This window comes from Bos indicus x Bos taurus, chromosome 29, assembly GCF_003369695.1.
Source record: "Bos indicus x Bos taurus breed Angus x Brahman F1 hybrid chromosome 29, Bos_hybrid_MaternalHap_v2.0, whole genome shotgun sequence".
Taxonomy (NCBI): domain Eukaryota; kingdom Metazoa; phylum Chordata; class Mammalia; order Artiodactyla; family Bovidae; genus Bos; species Bos indicus x Bos taurus.
This window is the reverse complement of record NC_040104.1, coordinates 9790873-9811638: the sequence shown is the minus strand read 5'-3', so window position 1 is coordinate 9811638 and position 20766 is coordinate 9790873. Positions and strand designations below refer to the sequence as shown.

The 20766-nt window shown below is 53.4% G+C and overlaps 1 protein-coding gene across 1 annotated transcript; it reads right to left on the bottom strand.

Moving 5' to 3' along the window:
* Positions 1-84: 84 nt before the first annotated feature.
* Positions 85-20371, bottom strand: SLC22A8 (solute carrier family 22 member 8). Its single transcript, XM_027532454.1, has 11 exons — positions 20254-20371; positions 19168-19527; positions 7595-7698; positions 6920-7074; positions 6030-6198; positions 3657-3780; positions 3328-3443; positions 1999-2213; positions 979-1087; positions 639-842; positions 85-560 (listed from the first exon to the last, which is right to left on the bottom strand). The coding sequence occupies exons 2-11, from the start codon at positions 19501-19503 to the stop codon at positions 461-463; spliced, it is 1632 nt and encodes a 543-aa protein (XP_027388255.1). The 5' UTR covers positions 19504-19527; positions 20254-20371; the 3' UTR covers positions 85-460.
* Positions 20372-20766: the final 395 nt, after the last annotated feature.

Below are 20766 nucleotides of genomic sequence, written 5' to 3'. Positions count from 1 at the left end.
CAGTGCGGATGAACAGAATTGCACACTCGCGTGTCCACACCGGGGCCTTCCCCCTTTTCCACCCCCGTTCCTGAGCAGCAGGGCTTGAATTCTTCATTGCCGTTTATTGAAACCTCTTGTTGAAGAAAGGGGTGGGCACAAGAAGGCGAAGAGGGTGGAAACAATGAGGGGAGTGGCCAGTGGGGAAGGGCTGGACAGAATGGCAGGGTCTGGGCTGCGGGGGGAGGGTGAGGGCAAGGTGGGGTGTGCAAAGGCCTGTGGCCAAACCTTTGAACTGGCCCGGGCTGGGCTGAGGGGGCTCCGGAGGTGGTGGAGATGACTCCTGCAAGGTCTCAAAAGACTATGTCCTAGGAGCACGGATGTGCCCAGGCCCTCCCCAAGGTGTCCTCAGAGCCCAGAGACAGCCAAGGACCTGGCTGGGATTTGTTTGTGGAGGGCAGGGAACGAGGGTCTGTTGCCTTCAGCTGGGGTCCAGGCCTGGCTCATGAGGCTGCAGAGGGATCCTCTGGGATGCCTTTTCTGCTTCTGGCTCCTGCTTTGACTGCTTAGTCCGCAGGGACCTAGGGAAAGAGAGCTCAGGAAAAGCCCTGGGCTTCCCTGTGGAGGAGGACTGCTGGGGCCAGAGGCAGGGGACTGACCAGTTTTCTACATCCTCAATAGTCTCTGGCAAGGGCCGATTGAGTGTCTCAGGCAGGAAGAGGGCTGCACTGCCTCCCAGGAGGGCGATGCTCCCAAAGATGACATTGGGGATGAAGGGTTTCAGCTCCGCCGTGATTTTCACCAGGGGGGCTGTCATGCTTCCCACGCGGGCCCACATATTACTTATGCCCATACCTGTTTGCCTGGGATAGTTCAGAGCAGAGGTTGGCAGCCTGTGCATGCATTCTCAGAGAATGGCTCTGGGGCTCCTGGATCAGGTCCACAATTCCACCTGCCCCTGTATCCTTTGGCTGGGCCAGCCCCATGCCCAGCACCTACCGAGTGACTGTGGGGTATAGCTCGCTTGTGAAGAGGAAGAGGCAGCTGAAGGAGCCGGATAAGCATCCCTTCCCAAACACAGCCAGTACCGTCCTCAGGGTCATCAAATCTGCAGAGGAAAGAAAACAAGGTGAGCCTTGGGGCTCAGGAGTCCCCGAGTGTTCTCACTCCTCGGAGACCTCCTCTCCCTTTTAGTTTTGGTTGCTGGGAAGCTCAGATTCAAACTTAAAGCCAACTAATAGCCCCTCTGCTATTCCCAGGGCTGTGTGGGCTTCTGTCCTGCTGCCTTTGGGTCTTTCCCTGACTCTGATTCCTTATTCTCATAGTTTATTGTATCTTTTTAGTCCAGTTCCTTTGGGAAGATGTTGGTGTATTAACCCATGTGTGCATCTGTGCTAAGTAGCTTCAGTCATGTTTGACTCTTTGTAACCCCATAGACTGTAGCCCACCAGGCTACTCTGTCCCTGGGATTCTCCAAGCAAGAATACCAGAGTGAGTTACCATGCTCTCCTCCAGGGGATCTTCCCAACCCAGGGATCAAACTCGTGTCTCTTCCGTCTCCTGCATCGGCAGACAGGTTCTTTACCACAAGTGCTGCCTGGGAACCTCCCCCCACTTTACTTTATTTTTTCAATATAAAGTAAAATTGGCTTTTCCAAGGTCATGGTGAAGTAGGCAGCAGAGTGTTTCTTGGTCACTAGGCTCTGATGTTTCCCCATCCAAGCTCGTTTTCTGCAACCAAGTCACTCAGACCACACAATTCCTCACACGGTGCAGACACCACCATACTCTGCCTGGTCTGAGTCAGGTCTGGAAAGGATCTTCGATAGCATCTAGCCCAACTGAGTTATTTTCTAGATGAGAAACCTGGGCCCCAGAGAGCACAGGGCACTACTGAAGGGAAGAGAGAGGAAGATCCTGCAGAACTGGAGTCCCTGGAACCTTACTCCCAGCCTGCGAGGCCCACAGATGTAGGTCAGCCTCTCTCAGAGGGTTCTGGGAGTAGTGCCAGCTTCTCACCTGCAGGCACAAAGATGAGCGACAGGATGCACCCTCCTGCCAGGAGCAGAAGAGCAGCCTCAGTGGTGTGCCGGCCCAGATAGCTTATGGCCAGCGTAGTGATGAACTTGGCTGGGACGTCGACCCCGCCAAAGATGAGCTGGAGGATGTAGAGGTTAACTCCAAATTCCTCCACGCCCATAGCCAAACTGTAGTAGGCAAAACCGGTGGAAAACCTGAGGGGCAGAGAGTGATCAGTTATGACCCACAGCCAGCTGCCGGCCTCTCCCCATGCCGCTCATTGGGTCAACAGGATGATGAAGAGTTTCATTTCTTGTCCCAGCTGCAATGGATTGGTATGGTCTGCTTCAGTGCCATTTTGAGGCTTCTGATCCGTCTGGGCTCAGTGAGAGCATGCTGGGATTGATTGGTTATGTCTGACCCAGGCATGGGTTAAAGTAGGGTGACAAGAGCCATATAATTGACTCCAGAGGATACTGATACTGGGGGGACTCTTGGAGACCAACTGCTGCTGCTGCTGCTGCTAAGTCGCTTCAGTCGTGTCCGACTCTGTGCGACCCCGTAGATGGCAGCCCACCAGGCTCTGCCGTCCCTGAGATTCTCCAGGCAAGAACACTGGAGTGGGTTGCCATTTCCTTCTCCAACGCAGACCAAAGGAGGCAGCAAAAGATCTGTTTTGGTTGGGTAATGGTCTAGCACTCAGAATGGGGGAGGAGAACATCCCCAGGGCTGTGCTTGTGAATGAGATGCCTCCTCTCTCCCTCTCAGAGTTGTGGGAGTCCTCTTTGAGGGGAAGCATTCCTGGACACAGTGAATCCTTTCCACGGGGCGATGGCCGGGATGGAGAAGGGACTCAGAACCAGGTTGCGGAAAGGGCTTTGAAGGAGTGGTGGGATGGCGGGCAAAAGAGAAGATTCAGGAGAAACATGATTTCTGTTGTTAAATCTTGCAGCCCTGAGCACTAGCCTTGTTCTGTGGGGTCCCAGAGAGCAGAGCTGGACCAGTTGGGGGTGGGGGGCAAGAACAGAGAGGCACAGCTCACATTGTGAGATATGAGCTGGTGAAGGGGTTTGGAGCATCTGCCTCATGGGTAAGGTAGGTGTGACTCCAGGGGAAAGCAGACCCTGATGGCTGGACCTGTCTGTGGGGCAGGGATGCGAGGGATTTCTGGGGTTTGAGGCTGGGCAGGGGCAGCTCCGAGGAGGGGATACCTCTACTCTTCTTGCAGGTACTCAGGCCTTGTCTGTAGGTGAGCCTGTCAGAGACCTTGTTCATGACACCTGCTCGGCAGGGGTGCTGGGGTGTGGGCAGGGAGGGGCGGTGGGTTACCAGGCCAGGGAAAGACAGAAGGTCATTCGGCGCAGGACGGGTGTCCGGAACAGGTCAGCTACGCTGCGCTTGGCCTTGGCCAAGGCCACTTCTTTCTGCGTGTTGAGCTTGATCTCCTTGGGGCAGAGGAAGGGGAGGGGTGCATTAGTGACCAGCTGGTGGGCAGCAGGAAGAAGAGAGGGCAGTGCAGGCCTGGCGGCTTTAAAGAAGCTTGCTTAGCTCATCAGAGGCAGGCTTGTGGGCAGAGGAAATGGAGGCAATAGGAAGGGGATAGCGCAATAGCAGAGCCTGGGTTCCTGCCCCAGACCATAATCCCCCTCAGCCTCTACCTCCAGGCTGAGTTTCTTTCCTTCCTCCTTCTTCCCGTTGAAGGCTGCCACCTGCCGGAGTGTCTTCAGGGCCTTGGAGGATCTTCCAGATAGGACCATCCAGCGGATGGACTCTGGCAGCCACCTGAGGGCCAGAAGCAAGTCACAGTGTCTCCCTGCCCCCAACCTCCCAACGCCAGAAGCTCTCTTGAGAGGCTGGAACGAGATCATGTGCCAGAAAGAAGGAGGCCCAGAAACCTGAGTTGCCTTACTACAGATTTCATGGAATTTAAACTTGGCCAGGCTTTGCACCTGGGCTGCCTGCAACCAACACAAATTCCAGAGATCTCTTCTTCCCTTTCCAGAAGAGCCTTTCCCCTACACCCCCTCTCCCCACTGCCACCCACCTTGCAACTTGGGTTGTGTGTTGTCCTTGGGTGTCTTTTTGAGCTATGACCCTTGAGTCCTAGACCAAGGCAGGTGGGGCCTGGGGAAGGGACGGCACTTTCGAGACTGGACTGCAGGAGGGTCTTGTGCGTTCATGCACCCAGCCTTCCTTGGGCCAAATTCCAGGTCCTGGGAGAAGGTTGGGGCAGGGCTACAGCCCCAGGGCATCTTAGGAAGGGGGTTAAGTGCTAAGCTCAGGGTTGTGGTCTAGGGAGTGGGTCCAAGCACTCTTTGATTCTCCCTGCAAAAGGCCAACTCTGCTGGGTGCGGGGGGTTTGCAAGAGCAGCAGGGGAGCTTGGGGTTGCCAAGTGTGTGGCTAACCTCACTCTCCCCCACCCCTGGGCTGTCCTTTTGGGGTGGGTTCACTCTGAGCAATCCCCGAGGGTCACTAAGATGAAGAGAAATGCAGGAGACAGAGGTGTGGGGAGACAGGAGGGATGCTTGGAAAAGTCTGATCCCAGGGGTCTGCTCTGGCTGCGGCCCCCACAGGCATCCAGGACCTGGCTCCAGTGAGACCCTCTGGGGAGTGGACACTGGTCTCCTGGCCTAGACCTTTGGTCCAGCTGGTAGTGGCAGCCTACTGGGTCCATTGCTACCTGCTCTTGTGGTCTTGTTTCTGCCCGGATAGTTTTCTCAGCCTGCACCTACCAGAATGATTCATGACTTCCTCCCAAACCCCATAGCCAGGGTCTAGGTTCCATCCTGCTCTTCCGGAAAATAATGACAATTAGTGAACCTTTCTATGGACCAGGCTCTGGGTGAGAGGCATTAGTATCTCCACTTTGCCTAGGAAAATCTTGAGGCTTAGAATGGGTGAAGCTTGTCTCAAGTCACACAATGAAGGGGCCTGCTGACCCTTATTTTGCCTCCTAACTCTCAGCTCCCATCCTAGGCTGTGGACATGCCCAGTTTCACCCCAGACCCTCCGACCGTCTCTCTCACTGCAAGATTGTCCATCTGCCTGGGAGCTTATTTTCATTTTCAAATGGAGGCCCCATTCCAGTCCTGTGTCTTTTTGCACAACCTTCAGAGATTGCTTCACCTCATCGAACCTCTGTTTACTCATCTGTAAAATGGGAATACTAATGCACCCTTCACACACAGATGCTGTAAGCGTCAGGATGATGTGGACTGATGCCCAGAACAGGGCCTCACATATAGTAAGTGCTGGATAAAGGGTTCTCCAAGACTTCATTTCTGCTCCTGAGTTTGTTCAATATTTCCTATTCTTTGGGTCCTGCTATCAACTACCACCCACAATTTGGTTTCCCATCTTCATCATTGAATCAGACTCCTCGGTTCTCCCAGGTTCTCCAAAGAAAGTTGGAGCTTTCTTTTCCTTTTTTTGGCCACACTATTCAGCACGTGGAACTTCCCCAACCAGGGATGGAAGCCGTGCCCCCTGCAGTGGAAGCACAGAATCTTAACCACTGAACCACCTGGGAAGTTCCAGCTTTCCTTTCCTTTATACCTCAAATCCAGGAGTCCCCAGACTCTAAGGACTTTTCCTTCAAAAATGCCCCAAGCCCCACCTTCCCACACAGTCACCTCCCCCGTCTCTCATCCCCCGCCCACCCCCCCGGCTTGGGTCTGCCTTTCTGTGTAACTCTGTCACAAACAGAAGCTTGGTCAGGCCTTTCAGCACCCCAGGCATCTTCAGAGACATTCTCTGTTCCTCCATGTGAAGCTGAGGCCTCTCTGCTTTCTGGTCTGCCCCTCACCCAACCACGTCAACTTACCCTCATTTTCTACTGCCCTGGGTCCCCCCTGGGTGCTCCCTCCAGAGCCACACCTCTATGTGCAGTTCCTCCTCCCAGGAACCCCCTTCCTGACCATCTCAGGGTGTCTCAGGACAGACAGAATCAGCCAGCCTGGTCAGGCATGAGCTCCTCTTATTTGATCCCAGCAGGCCCAAGGAGGCGCACTGAAGAAGAGGGGCCACATACCAGGACAACAGAAAGAAGGCAAAGAAGGGAATGGACACGGTTAGCTGGAGCCAGCGCCACTGTGGAATGACATAGGCCAGGCCGGGCAGAACGAACTGTCCAAAGGTGTAGAAGTAACCGACTGCAATCGACTTGATGGCCCGCATCCGGGTGGACACCCACTCGACATCTGCAGGAGGAGCCCAAGGACCCAGTTAAGACCCTTGTGGGTCCTGGGCACCTCCAGAGAAGGGGTATCAGTTCCTGTCCCCTACTGGCCGCTTGATCTGACCCTGACCCTAAAGTTTCATCACCCCCATTTTAGAGATGCTATGACTGAGGTTCAAGAGGCAGGACTCAAATGTAGGTTTGTCTGATTTCCAAGCCCACATTTTTTTTTTTTTAAATTTGACTGAGTTAGGTCTTGGTGGCAGCACATGGGATCTTCTTTGAGGTGCTCAGGCTCTCTAGTGTGGCTCTTGGGCTCCAGAGCACTGGGTTCAGTAGTTCCAAGGCATGCAGGATCTTAGTTTCCTGACCAGGGATGGAACCCATGTCCTCTGCATGGCAAGGTGGCTTCCTAACCACTGGACCACCAGGGAAGTCCCCCTAGCCCACATTCTTGACTGCCTTTCCAGTGGCAGATGAGTTCCCTTGTTTTTAATCTACTTGTGTGTGTGGACTGAACGAGATCATGTACCTGGCAGGTGCCAGGCCAGGGTAAGTCCTCAGTATTGAAGCTGCTGCTATTATGCTTCTTTTGTTCAGAGTGGGCCCCTGGGGTCCTGAGAGGGGTACTGCCTGGCTTGACCAAGGCCACCCGGTGCTCAGCTGGGCCCAGACCCCACTCTCAGCTTCAGGCTGGCTGCTTCCCAAATTCTTGGTCCCTGCCCCTTCCCCCTGTGGCTCACTCAAGATGACGGTGCTCAGGGTAATGCCTGAGATGCCGAAGCCACACAGGAAGCGGAAGACTGTGTAGGTGGGGAAGGTGGGGCTGAAGGCTGCGCCTGAGCCGCTGGCCGCCAGCAGCAGGTAGCTGCAGGTCAGGATGGGCTTGCGGCCAAACCTGCAGCTCGAAGAAGAAGAGGGATGTTAGCGGCTGTGAGCCAGCCAAGGAGAGTGACTCTGCAGGCCTCAGGGCAAAGGGCTGGACCCCACCCCTCCACCTCCCAAAGGGCCAGGCAGGGCATGTAACTCCCTCCCGCGACAGAGCCTTGCTGGTAATTGCTATTTTTGTTGACAAGTTTGCAGTTAGATGTTTGAGTTAATGAGTGATCTCCTCTACCCCCAGCTTAGTTGCCTGAACAGGGTTCAAAGGACCACTCCTCTCCAAGCCATTCATCCGTCCACCTCCACGGCCACACCTTGAGGCTGGGGCCCAGCTCTGGGCAGACTGGAAGACTCAAGTTGTAGAGGTTTGAGGGCAGAGGGTAGGCAGTGGCCCTGGAAGGGGCTGGCCACACAGCAGGGACCCTCTTGCCCACCTCCCCCAGCTCTTTGCCTCTTTGAGAGTGCATGGGTGGTACAGAGATGGGGGAGGGGGTCTCCATGGGTTGGGCCCCCACTTTGGGGCCCCTGCATCTCACCTGTCAGACAGGGCTCCCAGCACGAGCCCGCCAATCAGTATGCCTGCCATGAAGATAGACTGGGCCAGCTCCTTCAGTTTTTTGGAGTTGCATACCAAGTCCCACTGCATGTGAGAGAGAGGGGGCCAGGCAGCTCAGTCCAGCCCACTCAGCCTGGGCCCCGCGTGTGCACTCCCTCTCCCAGTGCCCTCGCTTGGGTTCCCCTAGCTTATCCCCTTCGGCCTGGTCCGGGGCTCCTTGGGTCCCTGCCCCGTGGCTGTGAAAGGAGAACGGCCCTTCAGCGTGTGTGGCCTGCCATACGGCTTCTGGTCACTTTAGCTGTCACACACCCAGGTCTGTTCTCAAGCTCCGCAGGCTCACCCGAGTCCAGTGGCTCCCTGTGTGTCTGCTCCCCAGCCTCTCACACTCAAGGCGGGTCCCTCTGCCTGCACCCTCTCTCCTCCAGGGGACGTTCCTCCAGCCCACACCTGCGTCTCTCTCTCTCTCTCTGCCTCTCCAGACTCCTCCCCATCTGCATTTGCGTGTGCTCCAGTCTCTCCATCTTAGAGCCCTCTTCCCTTCCACATTCACTCCATTCCTCTCTTCCCTTCAAAGCCAAATCTCGGGAACAAGGAACCGTCCTTGCTGTTACCCGTCCTTATGTCCCACTCATTTCCCAAGTCTGTCCCCACTACACCACTGAAACTCTGCTTCTCAAACCCAGTGGAACCTTCTGGGTCCCGACCTGACTTCCCTTTGGCAGCCCCTGACCCTGCTGACCTCTCCTCCCCCTGGTCTTCCTTCTTTATCTCCCTCTGTGGTCTTCTTTCTCTCTATCCCTTGAGGGTTCCCCAGGGCTCCTCTTGGATCTTCCTCTTTTTATTCACTTTTCCAGGAAATATCATCTGCTTCTGTGACTTCAATTACTATTTTATGGTGAAGACTCCAAATCCCTGTGTTTAGCCCAACCTTTCTTCTGCCCTTGAGACCCAACGATTTAGCTGTCTACTTGAAATCTCTATCTGGAAGGTAGAGTCAATGACACTCATTACCCTCTCCCTGTAAGGTCGGAATCACAGTGATCGGCAACCTTTTTTGACTCCTTCCTAAATGGCAACCCATTCCAGTATTCTTGCCTGGAAAATCCCATGGACAGAGGAGCCTGGTAGGCTACAGTCCATGGGGTCGCTAAGAGTTGACCACAACTGAGCGACTTCACTTTCTCCCATGTTACAATTGCTTGATCCTCCAGTTTCTAACTTTTTAATATTTATTTCTTCTTTTCTGTCTGCCCCAGCAGCATGTGGGATCTTAGTTCCCTGAAAGGAATCAAACCTGTGCCCCTGCAGTGGAAGCACAGTCTTATCCACTGGATCACTAGGGAAATCCCTTAGTAGTTCTTGAATCTGGATTCTTCTATTTCCACTACTGCTATTTCAGTGCAGACATCATCCTCGTATACTTGGATTAAGAACAACAGCCAATATTCAATAGAAATAAAAGTAATGGGACCTAATGAAATTTACAAGCTTTTGTACAGCAATGGAAACCATAAACAAAATGCAAAGATAGCTTATGGACTGGAAGAAAATATTTGCAAACGATGAGACTGACAAGGACTTCATTTCCAAAATACGTGAACAGCTCATACAACTCAATAACAAAACACAAACAACCCAATCGAAAAATGGGCACAAGATCCAAAGAAGACATACAGTTGGCCAACAGGCATATGAAAAGATGCTCCAACATTGCTGCTTATTAGAGAAATGCAAACCAAAACTGCAAAGAGGTATCACCTCACATCAGTTACAATGGCCATCATTAAAAGATCTACAAATAACAAATGCTGGAAAGGGTGTGGAGAAAAGGGAAACTTCCTACATCATTGATGGGAAATTAAATTGGTGCAGTCACTATGGAACACAGTATGAGTATTCCTCAAAAAGTTAAAAATAAAGTTGTCACATGATCCAACAATCCCACTCCTGGGAATTTATCTGGACAAAACTATAATTCGATAGATACATGTACCCCTTCATATCAGCACTATTCACAATAGCCAAAACATGCTGCTAAGTCGCTTCAGTCGTGTCTGACTCTGTGCGACCCCATAGACGGCAGCCCACCAGGCTCCCCGTCCCTGGGATTCTCCAGGCAAGAACACTGGAGTGGGTTGCCATTTCCTTCTCCAACTCATGAAAGTGAAAAATGAAAGTGAAGTTGCTCAGTCATATCCGATTCTTAGCGACCCCATGGACTGCAGCCTTCCAGGCTCCTCCATCCATGGGATTTTCCAAGCAAGAGTACTGGAGTGGGGTGCCATTGCCTTCTCTAGCCAAAACATGGAAGCAACCTAAATGCCCACTGACGGATGGATAAAGAAGATACAGTGTATATATACAAGGAATACTACTCAGCCACAAAAAAGAACAAAACAATGCCATTTGCAGCAACACAGATGGACCTAGAGATGATTACACTAAGTGAAGAAGTCAGAAAGAGAAAGACAAATACCACATGACATCACTTATATGTGGAATCTAAAATCTGATACAAATGAGTTGTCTACGAAACAGAAGCAGACTCATAGACACAGAGAACAGACTTGTGGTTGTGGAGGGAGGTGGGGAAGAGATGGGGAGGTGGGGAGCTTACGATTAGCAGATGCAAATTATTATATAAAGAATGGATAAACAGCAAGGTCCTACTGTATAGCACTGTATATTCAATATCCTGGGATAAACCACATGGAAAAATATGAAAAAGGATGTATATATGGAGAACTGAGTCATTTTGCTGCACAGCAGAAATTAACGTGCGTGCTGTGTGTGCTAAGTTGCTTCAGTCGTGTGGGACTCTTTGCGACTTTATGACTGAAGCCCACAAGGCTCCTCTGTCCATGGGTAACACAACATTGTAAATCAACTATACTTCAATAAAATAGATTAAAAAAAGAATAGGATTTATTGAGGGCTTGCTCCACACCAGGCACTGTCTTTTCATGCCTTAGTGTTTTCAGTCATCACAACAACCTTATGATGTAGAGTTGCTGTCATCTTCATCTGACGGTTGAGGAACCTGAGCTCGGAGAGGATTATCAGGACAATCCTCTGATGGCCTTCGGCCTCAGTCCTTCCTATTCATTCTTTCCCCAATAAAACCAGAGTTGCTGCCTTGTCTGGAGCACTCACTGGCTTTCTCCTGCTCTCTGGTTAAACAGAAAGCTCTATTAACACAGATTTATGAAGCCCTCCAGCTCTGACTCCTGCCCACCTGTCTGGCCTAATCTTCTGCTAATCCCCGACACGCACCCTTGGTCCAGTCATCCCGAATTACTTGTGTAATGAAGCGAAGAAATCTCATTTGCTGGAAATGCTGCATGAAAATGTTTTGGATGTAAAACAGTGTGGGGAAAGAACCACGCACCCCAGGGAGCTGTTTTCACTTTCTTCGCGGAAAGCGTGGGAGTTTGGGGAAGGGCAAAGCCTCCAGGTCCTCCGGCTGACTCTGAGTGGCTGGCACTGGCCCGCAAACCCAGTGGGCTCATTCTGGCTGGAAAGAGAGCCTTCAGGGTATGTGTATGGGAGTCGAAGAGGGAAAAGAGTAAAGGAGGAAGTGAGGGGGTGTGCAAGGAGTAGGCCAGTGGGTGTCTAGAGAGAGTTCTGGTACCGTGTGGGGTCTGCGGGTTTAATCGGGTTACATTAGTGATTCTGCGGTAGCTTCAGGCTCTGCTGTTCCTCTTTGCTTTTGTGCTTATCTTCCCTTATTCTAGCAAGGTTGTCAGCCCTTTGAAACATGTCAAGATCATCTAACTCCGAGTGCTGGGAACACGTGTTTCTGGGTGCCTGACACAAGCAGGGAGTCGGCAAATATTTGTGAAACAGATAAATGTCTGAGAAGCACATCCAGACTCGCAGTGTCCTCATTCCTTCTTCCATGCGTCTGTCCTCTCCTCTAAGAGGACACAGGTCATGCAGTGTGATGCCTGCCTATTTACTGCCATAACTTTGCCGAGGGCAGAGATGTCTCGTTGGAGGACTCTTTATCCCTAGCAGCTAGCAGAGTAGTGGTGCACAGAAAATGTCAATATTTGTCCAAGGAATAGTCAATGGGGACTTCCCTGGTGGCTCAACGGTTAAAGCATCTGCCTGCAATGTAGGAGATGTGGGTTCGATCTCTGGGTTGGGAAGACCTCCTAGAGAAGGCAACCCACTCCAGAATTCCTGCCTGGGAAATCCCATGGAGGGGCTCCAGTCCACGGGGTCACAAAAGAGTCGGGTGTGACTAAGTGACTAAACAACATACGTATTTACTGATGAGATACAGAGCACAAACAGTAACCACAATTGGAGGGGGCTGACACCCAGCTTCTATCTCGCCCTTGGCATGGCCTGGGCTGGCCTCTTGCCTATCAGCTTTTGGCAGCTCCACATAGAGATTTTGCTCCCAATATCATATCCTCTGTTCTTGGCCTTCTTTTTCCTTTCTTGGAATGATTACTTCTTAGGGAGCTGGGTTTAGGAAGGGAAGAACAGGAAGCTCACTGCCATGTCTTCCTGAGTGATGTGTAACCAGAAAGGTGGTGGGAGGAAAACAGAGGGCCTACTATGCTCAGAAGCAAGCTTTGCAAATGATGCCATACTAATCCAATGAATTATCATTATCTCCAGTTTATCGACAAAGAACCTGAAGCTCAGAGGGTAAGCAACTTGCCCAAGTACAGCTCGGTTCATTTCAAGGCAGAGACTCAAACTCAGGTCTGTGGACCCCTAGCTAGTGCCCTTGACCACTGCTCCCTGATGTGCGCTTTGCTCTGAGTCCCGAGCTGCCAGAGGAAGGCTCAGTGCAGGGAGCTGTGGCCGTGCGCTGCTGGAAGACACTAGCATGCGGTGGGTCGGAGTCATTGCTGGGGAGGTGGCTGAGGCCAGAGCCAAGTGTGCTGGCCTGACTTCAGGCTCAAAGGGTGAGGGACAGGCTCAGGAGCTGGAGGGGCAGCAAAATCACGGGCCAGGAGGCTCCTTGGAGGACAGAGTAGAAGGCATATCATAAAAGATCAGGGCAAACAAGCATGGTCAGGGAGACCTCAGAAGAGGCCAAACTCAGGAAGAAATGCAGCCTGACTGATGTCTTGACTGCAGTCTGTGAGACCCATGCAGAGCATCCGGTTAAGCTAGACCCAGATTTTGACCCTTGGAAACTGTGAGATAATAACTGTGTGTTGGTTTTGAAAAAAAAAAAAAGTCAGGGCAAGCCATGGGCGATCAAGGAAGGATGGGGCTCCTGCTGGGTCTGTATGGACTGACTCTGCCAGGGGACTGCACACATGGTCCATACTTACCCCAGAGAAAAGACAGGGGGAACACACTTCCCTAGACTGGGGGCCCTTTAGACCCAGTTCAGACCTGGGGAGAATTGCCATGGCTCTATCTACTCTTGGGCCTCTAATAGAACCAACCCTGGAACACAGGGGCCAGAGGGCCAGGTACCTGGTAAGACTCTGAAGGATTTGCGTCTTCAGCTCTGTTCTGTAGTAGCTGTGTGTTCCTGGGCCAGTTACTTAACCTCTCTGTGACTCAGTCTCCTTATCTGTGTGTGTGTGTGTGTGTGTGCCTGCGTGCGTGCTAAGTTACTTCAGTCGTGTCCGACTCTTTGTGACCCCGTGGACTGTACCCTGCCAGGGTCCTCTGTCCATGGGATTTTCCAGGCAAGAATACTAGAGTGGGTTGCCATTCCCTTCTCCAGGGGAACTTCTTGACCCAGGGATCGAACCTGAGTCTCCCTCATTGCAGGCAGATTCTTTACCATCTGAGCCAATGGGGGTAATACTAATACTTACTTCTCAGACTTGTAAAGAAAATAAAGAAGGAAGAACCCGGCACTACACTGGGGCAAACAGTCGGCCCTCTGTGGAATAGCTGTTTTATTATTTTTGTCACAGGTCATTGTAAAGCCTGTGCTCACAGGGACATGTAATGCAACAGAAAGGGTATGGATTCTGGAGTCAGGACCCCCGACCCTCTTGCTGTAAAAGCTTGACTTCACCCTCATGGCTATGAGAATCACCTTTTTGATCTGAGCCCAGTGTATTCTTCTGTAAAAAGGGGTGACGTTCATAGTGCTCAGTTGTTCAGTTGTGTCCGACTCTTTGCGACCCCATGGACTGTAGCCCACCAGGTTCCTCTGTCCATGGAATTCTCCAGGCAATACTGGAGTGGGATGCCATTTGCTCCTCTAGGGGAACTTCCTGACCCAGGGATCCCACATCTCTTGTGCCTCCTGCATTGGTGGACAGATTCTTTACCACTGCGCCACCTGGGACTCCTGACATTCACATTGGCCACAAAAGAAGATTGGAAGGGTTTCAAAATAAGGAATGCAAAGTACCAGCCCAGGGCCCTGCACAAAGTAGGTGCTTGTGGAGCACTCAGTGACCCTGGAGAGCCCATGAGATGGCTCCGGAACTCCTCCTGCCTAGGATCACAGTTTCCTAGGTGAGGCCTGCCATGGAGGGGAGGTCAGACTGGCCCAGACGTGTGGCTGGGGTGGGGCCCCCTGATCTTTACCCGGGAGTCAGATTGGAGGCTAGGATAGGGGATATCTATCCTAGGATAGGAGGGGTACCAAGGGCAGGGTCTGGGGTGAGCAAGTAGGGGTGAAGCAGGAGCTCAGCTGGAGACAAGAGATGGACAGGTGGCCTGGGAGGTGGGCAGCCTGGGGATTCGGAGGTTGAGATGGAGGAAGACCAGAGACTCAGCAGGGCAACCTCACAGAGTGGAGACCCACTTCTGGGGGACCACTGAGCAGCTTCTCTGCTTCTCCAGCTGCTGACTTGGGGCCTCCAGGGACCTGTCTGGGCAACAGAATTTCTGTGGCTCTGGAGAGAGGACAGGAAGACTCCAGGCCCAGAGAGGAATCACAGGTACCTCAGAGGGAGGGCCTGCCCATCCAAGGCCAGACCCAGGCCTTAAGGAGCCGCCAGGCTGAGCTGGGCACCCACAGGTCTGGGTTCTGTGGTGTGAAAGCTGTGGCCTATGGCTCCTGTCCAGGGAACCCAGAAACCACAACCCACATGCCCCACACTCTCCAGACTTCAAAGAAAGGCCTTTGTTTCCTCTTAATGTGCTAGTAAAGCTCCTTCTGAAAAATTCCAACCTGGTCTCTGCTGAACCCAGAGAAAGGAATGTGTGGGCACCTCTGCCAGGGGAGCTTATGGGATCAGAGAGGGGGAGGGAAAGTCCCCATGCTCCTGACTGGACCCAGCGCGGTCCTCCCACCCTCATCCCCTCCACAGGGAAGTTCCTTATGATCCCATTCTAAAGATGAGGGGACTGAGATGGGGAGGGAGATGACTCATCAGGGCCCCAGCTGTGGCAGTGGAGAGGGGCCCTGTGTGGAGGTTTGTGCTAGGTGGGGGCCTGGGTGAGCCTGGAAGAGTTGTGACAGCTAATTCCCATTTACTCTCCCAAGGGCACTAACCCTCTCCTTCTAAGGACATCTCTATTAACGACTGTAACAGCAACAGCGTCAGTGAACATTAGTCGAACGCCTGGCAGGCTCCAGGCCCTGTGCTAATGCTGAGCTTGCATTATCTCTTTTAAAGTTCAGTTGCTCTCTTACCCCATTTTACGGATGAGGAAACCAAGACTTCTGGGGTTGTAACATCCCCAGTGAATGGCAGAGTCAGGATGTGAACTCTGTTGCTTGGCGCTGGCTCTCAGTCAAGCGCTGTCCACCTGGGAGATGGCCCCGTGCCTTCTAAACAGGGTCACTTGGACCGAGCTGGCTGCAGACACTGCTCATGACAACCCTTCCCCCTGGGCCGGCACCTCCAGGCCTGGCCTCCACCCCAGAGACCTACCCCTGGGTGAACCCTAGGTGCCTCTGCACAGTGGGGGCTCAGAAACCCATCCCACCGCAAGTAGATGGAGCATGGATTTGCCATGGGCTTGAGCCACAGACAGAAAAGTCAGAGGGGTCTGACCATGCTGGGCTGCTACCAGCACTTGGGTGGATCTGGCCACTGACTGGGCAGGGATCCCAATTGTGGGGTCTCCTGGCTGAGCGTCCTCAGGGAGCCTGGGCCTGACCAGGAGAAGAGGGGCAGACCCGCGAGATCTGGTGAAACCCTGCGCTGGGTTGGGATGTAGATTCACACAGCTCTGACTGCCAGAAGGGTGGCTGGGAACTCAACTGGCATGGATGAGAGCTGATGCTTGACCGAATACAAGACCTGCAAGGTCTGCTCTTGGCTGGGCTCCCTGAAGCTCGAGGTGTGCCCCCTGGAGGGGAAGCAGCTTCCCAACAGTCAGCACTGTCTAAGTCCCTCCTGCCGATATGGCCTTCACCCAGCACTCACTGAGCGCTGCCTAGCACCTAGCCCAGGGTGCAGTGGTTGGGGGATGCGGTCCCCAGGAGCAGGGGGTTGGGGAGGGGGAGAGGGGACTCGGAGTCCTGCTGCCTGTGTTTGACTCTCGGCCCCAGCATTTATCAGACGTGGTGTCTTGGGCCAGTAACCTGTGCCTTGCTTTCCTCCTCTGCAAAAACGGCATAGTGAAGTGAAATTCGCTCAGTCGTGTCCAACTCTGTGACCCCATGGACTATATAGACCATGGAATTCTCCAGGTCAGAATATTGGAGTGGGTAGCCTTTCCCTTCTCCAGGGGATCGTCTCCACCCAGGGATCAAACCCAGGTCTCGCGCATTGCAGGCAGATTCTATACCAGCTGAGCCACAAGGGAAGCCCCCAAAATGACATAACCTCAGAAGGCTGTGGTGAGAACTGAATGAGTCCATATGACCAAAGTGCTTAGCACGTTCTGGCATGGGGTGAGCACAGAGTAAGGGGTATTATTTCACGGCTATTATTTCATTGCTCCCTGGAGGATTTTTTTGTTTCCTTAGTAGGCTCTGTTCTGGCTTGAGGTACAGCAAGTTGCCCATACACCCGGAAACTTAACTTACAGGTATCGGAACATCTGTGACTCCCGTGCACTGCCCACGCTTGTCCCCCACCCTCATAGCCACTCAGGTTCCAAGTCCCAGAGATTCTGACTCCCTACCCTTCCTGGTGTTTCTTCCACCTATCCCTGATGTCTGTCGTCATGGTCCTGGGTCCCAAAGGCAACCGGCTCATGGGTCTCCCAGCCGCTGGACTAAAACGCTCCCTAAGCTGCTGTCCACCCTGTGGTCAGAATGACTGCCCTTAGCAGGTGATCTGAGCAGGTCACGCTCCTGCTTAACACCATTCAGTGGTTCCCGTTATCTTCGGGCCAGAGGCAGCACCTTCGCCTCAGCATCCAAGCCGGGGCCCTCCTCCTTCCTGCATCCATGGCCTCCACCCCCCACTGCCTGCCTCTCCAGCCTTCTTCGTCTCTTGCAGTCCTGACTATCTTGCTCTCTTTATGCTTCTATAATTGTGTGTTTGACACCACGCACACTGCTCCTTTTGCCTGGGATGCACTTGCCTGCTTCAGCCTGCCCCCTAATCCCTACCCCTCCTTTACACTCAGGGCAGGTGCTGCAGACTCCAGCAAGCCCTCCTGGGTTCCCCCTCCAGGCAGATTCCATGCCCTCCTCCGGGCTCCCGGAGTACCCTGAGTTTATAAAAGCTTGTATCCATTCATTACACAAATATTTGTTTCACAGAGGACCTCTCTGTGCCAGGCACTGTTCCAGCTCCTGGGGATACAGCAAAGCAGCTGAAAACCTCTGCCCTGGGAAGCTTGCCTAACCCTACCTGGCTTCTGGTCACCCTGGAAGGATGGGTCTGCCTCCCCACTGGAGGTGAGCTAAAGGAGGGCGGGCCGGGCTGATGAGTTCTTTGACTTTGTGTCCTCAGTCTGATGCGTGTAGCTGTCCATACATGTTGGTTGGATGTATTTCAGGCACTGTACTTGGTGCCGGGGAGAAAAAGTGCATGTGACAGGGAGGAAGTATCTGGCACTATGAGAGTCAGCAGAAGTGATGGCTGGGAGCACGGCCCTGGGGTCAGGGGCCCAGCTTCAGACCCTGCAGCTGCCTCTTACTAGTGGTACGACCTTGAACAAGCTACTTGAACTCTGTGCTTCGGTTTCCCCATCACAGCAATGGGCTTATCATTAACATCTTATAATATCAGGAAGGTTAGAAGGGTTAATATTTATGACGCACTTAGGACAATGCCTTGCACGCAGTCAGTGCCTTATATAGAAATAAACATTCACTAAACAAATGAATAGCAATCATAGATTCTGAACAAAGATGGCCCTGGGTTCAAATCTCTTCTCTGCTAGGTCCCATATGTGATCCTGGGAAAGTCATTGAACCCGGCTGAGCCTCAGATCCTTGGTCTATGAACTGAAGGTACCAACAATACTTCCTTCACTAAGATGTCATCTCCTGGGATTCCAGGAGCCTGTGCTCATAATGTGCCCAGCACAGGATGAACACCGGGTAAATACTTTGAAATACATCTCTTCTAATGGCGCAAAAGAAAGCTCTTGCCCTCAGGGGTCTCATGGTCCCCAAGGGAAGAATGAAAACATTGGCCTCTGCTCACTCTTCAGATGCCACTTCCTCCAGGAAGCCTCCCTAGAATCCTGCGGTTCCTCTATCTTTTGTACTGCCACAATGCTTGGCTCCCTGTGCCTACTATGCATTTTTCATTTTAAAGTTCCAGTTCTGAAGCTGACCACCTCTATGGCACTGAACTTTCCCTTCCTGTCTCTGAGCTTTGTTTTTTTTTTTTTTTTTTTTAATCTGAAAAAGGAGATAGAATCACCTTCAGCAGAATATTATTGCAGGGATCAAATTGTGGGAGACAGTGTCGGGCAAACACTAAGATATGCCAGATTAGTTGTAGATCCTCAATAAATGCCATTTTCCATTCCCCTCTCTTCATCTGACCATAGTCTCCAGTTCATTGAAGAGCCTGATTTAACTCTGTAATTCCCAGAGATGGCAGGTAAAAGAGTCTGTGGATAAATGAGCTGTGAATGAATGGAGTGCACACACGAGTGACTGCCAGAGTGGAGGGCATGTTTTCTGGGTCTGCTCAGGTACGTTCCAACCCTCCCTTCTGTCCATCCCCTGCTCCACACACTGTTCCACCTTGAGGCCTTGGCACAAGATGGAATTTTCCTCCTTTCCCCCATTGCCTGGCTAACTCTTGCTGGATTCTCTTAGCCCGGGGTCCCTTCTGTAGGGGGGGTCCCCCCTGCTCCGCCAACCCCGGGTCCCTGACCCCAGCTTAGGGCTAGGCTGTAGTCTCAGGTCACAACCTTAAGTACTTTAAAGTTGTAATCTGACATTTCCTGTGTGGTACTCTCGTTAATTGATGTTAACCCTGCTAGACTGTGGACCCCATGGGAACAGGGATGGTGCATTTTTGATTCCCCAGAGCTTGGCGCCATGCCTGGCATAGAATGGGCTGTTTATACTCTAAATGTGAAGAGACAGGACCTTTTGGTCCTCCGCACCCAGGTCCTTCCTCCCGGCCTGCCCAGAGCTCTGTCCCCGGGTCCTAGGGAGACTGGGGCCCCCACCTGCCCCCCTGTCCACGAGTGTGCGGTGCTGACTCTCAGCGGAGGGAGAGGCTGGGCCTCCAGTCATACCTCAGCCACGATGGAGTCCCTGGAGTTGACGTCATAGGTCCAGCCATCCAGGCAGGGCTCGGTGGCCCCCTGGGTGTCATTGGGCAGGCTGGCGTTGGATGGATATGCGAAACGGAGGCACGTCTCAGGCTTCCCATTCTGGCCCATGGGGAGCACCCAGGGCCCCGCGGAGGCATTGGGTGGGGGGCGGCAGTGGTGGGTGGGCGTGGCAGCTGTGAAGATCTGTAGCAGGTTGTGGTTGGCCATGCCGATGATGGGGAGGCCCAGCAGGACCGTGTGCAGGAACTGGAATGGCCCGTTGCTGGCCACGCGGTCCACAAGCTCGGCAAAAGTCATGGTGCGGGGCAGGATGAGCCAGGGCTGCAGGCGGGGGGCACCAGGCGGGAGAAAGGGATGTGTGCATGTGAGGTGATGGGGGGTGGGGGGCAGGCGGATGGGTGTGGAAGCACAGGTGGGAAGGTGAGCCCAGGTGCGTGAGTGAGCCCGCGTATGTGGACGTCTGTAAGGACGTGGGGCTCAGCTGTGTGCACCCACGGAGTTAGGTGTGGGTGAAGATGTCCCCGACTGCGTGTACAGACGTGGGGTCGCAGGGGTGGGGTGTGCCCCGAGTGGTGTCTGCAGAGATGGGCACAGGGAGGCTGGAGTGTCAGGGCACGACTGTGTGAGTTCAGATGTGCGTGTGGGGACTTGTGGGTGGGAGTGTGTGTCCAGCCAGCCTGGTCACACCTGCTGCAGGCATGGGGCAGTGTAGGCCACACCATGGGGACCAAGGGGTTCGGTCTTGGATGTGGGCCACCCAGGATGGAGGTCAGGAGTAAGTGGAAGGATTCTTGGTGGCCCTGAGCAGACACACAGGGTTGGCAGAACCCAGGTTGCCTGTTGAGAAGGTCTCCCCAAGCCCAGTGCTTCCTGCTTTTGCCTGTCTCCTGGGGCTGGCACACTACAGCCGAGCAGCTGAAAGGGCCCAAGCAGGTCCCAGAGGGCTGAAGGGACTTGGCCAGATGCACCGAGGAAGCAGGGCCTGGTCTTGGGGCCTTCCCGGGGTCCCTGGGGGCTGGGGGAAGGTGGGCCTCTGTCCCTCCTCACCTGGTAGCTGAGCCTGGCTGCTCCCTCTGGTGGGGCTGGTGGTCGCTGTGGCTGGAGCCCTGCTCTGTCCCAGATCTGGCAGCTGTTGTGGTTTTGCAGTTGAGTTCCAACAAGCTGAGTTTGCGCCTTCCCCCGGTGGGGGGGGATTATATAAGGCGTAAGTGGTTTGCCCGGGCTAATGTTTGACTTTCTTTGGGGATTAATGACACCGGCAGGGGGGTGCTGTGGACCCACTAAGCCCAGCTTTCCTCAGAGGACTGTCCCCATAGAGGCTAGGGTGGTGGCGTGGCTGAGCCGAGTGGGACTGCTGGCAGGACAGAGGGCTGGGTGGTCTGGGCAGGAGGGGTTGGGGGCTGGGATTGGGGGGCCGGCTTGAGTCCTGAGGGTCCCGGGGCTTCTCTGAGCTGATGGTCTGAAGAATCAGAGCTGAGAAGAGCCAATGAGAGAAGCGTTACTGCCCGTGAGTGGACAGTACGCCACAGGGCACCGGCTCCCCTTCCCTGGTGCCTCTTG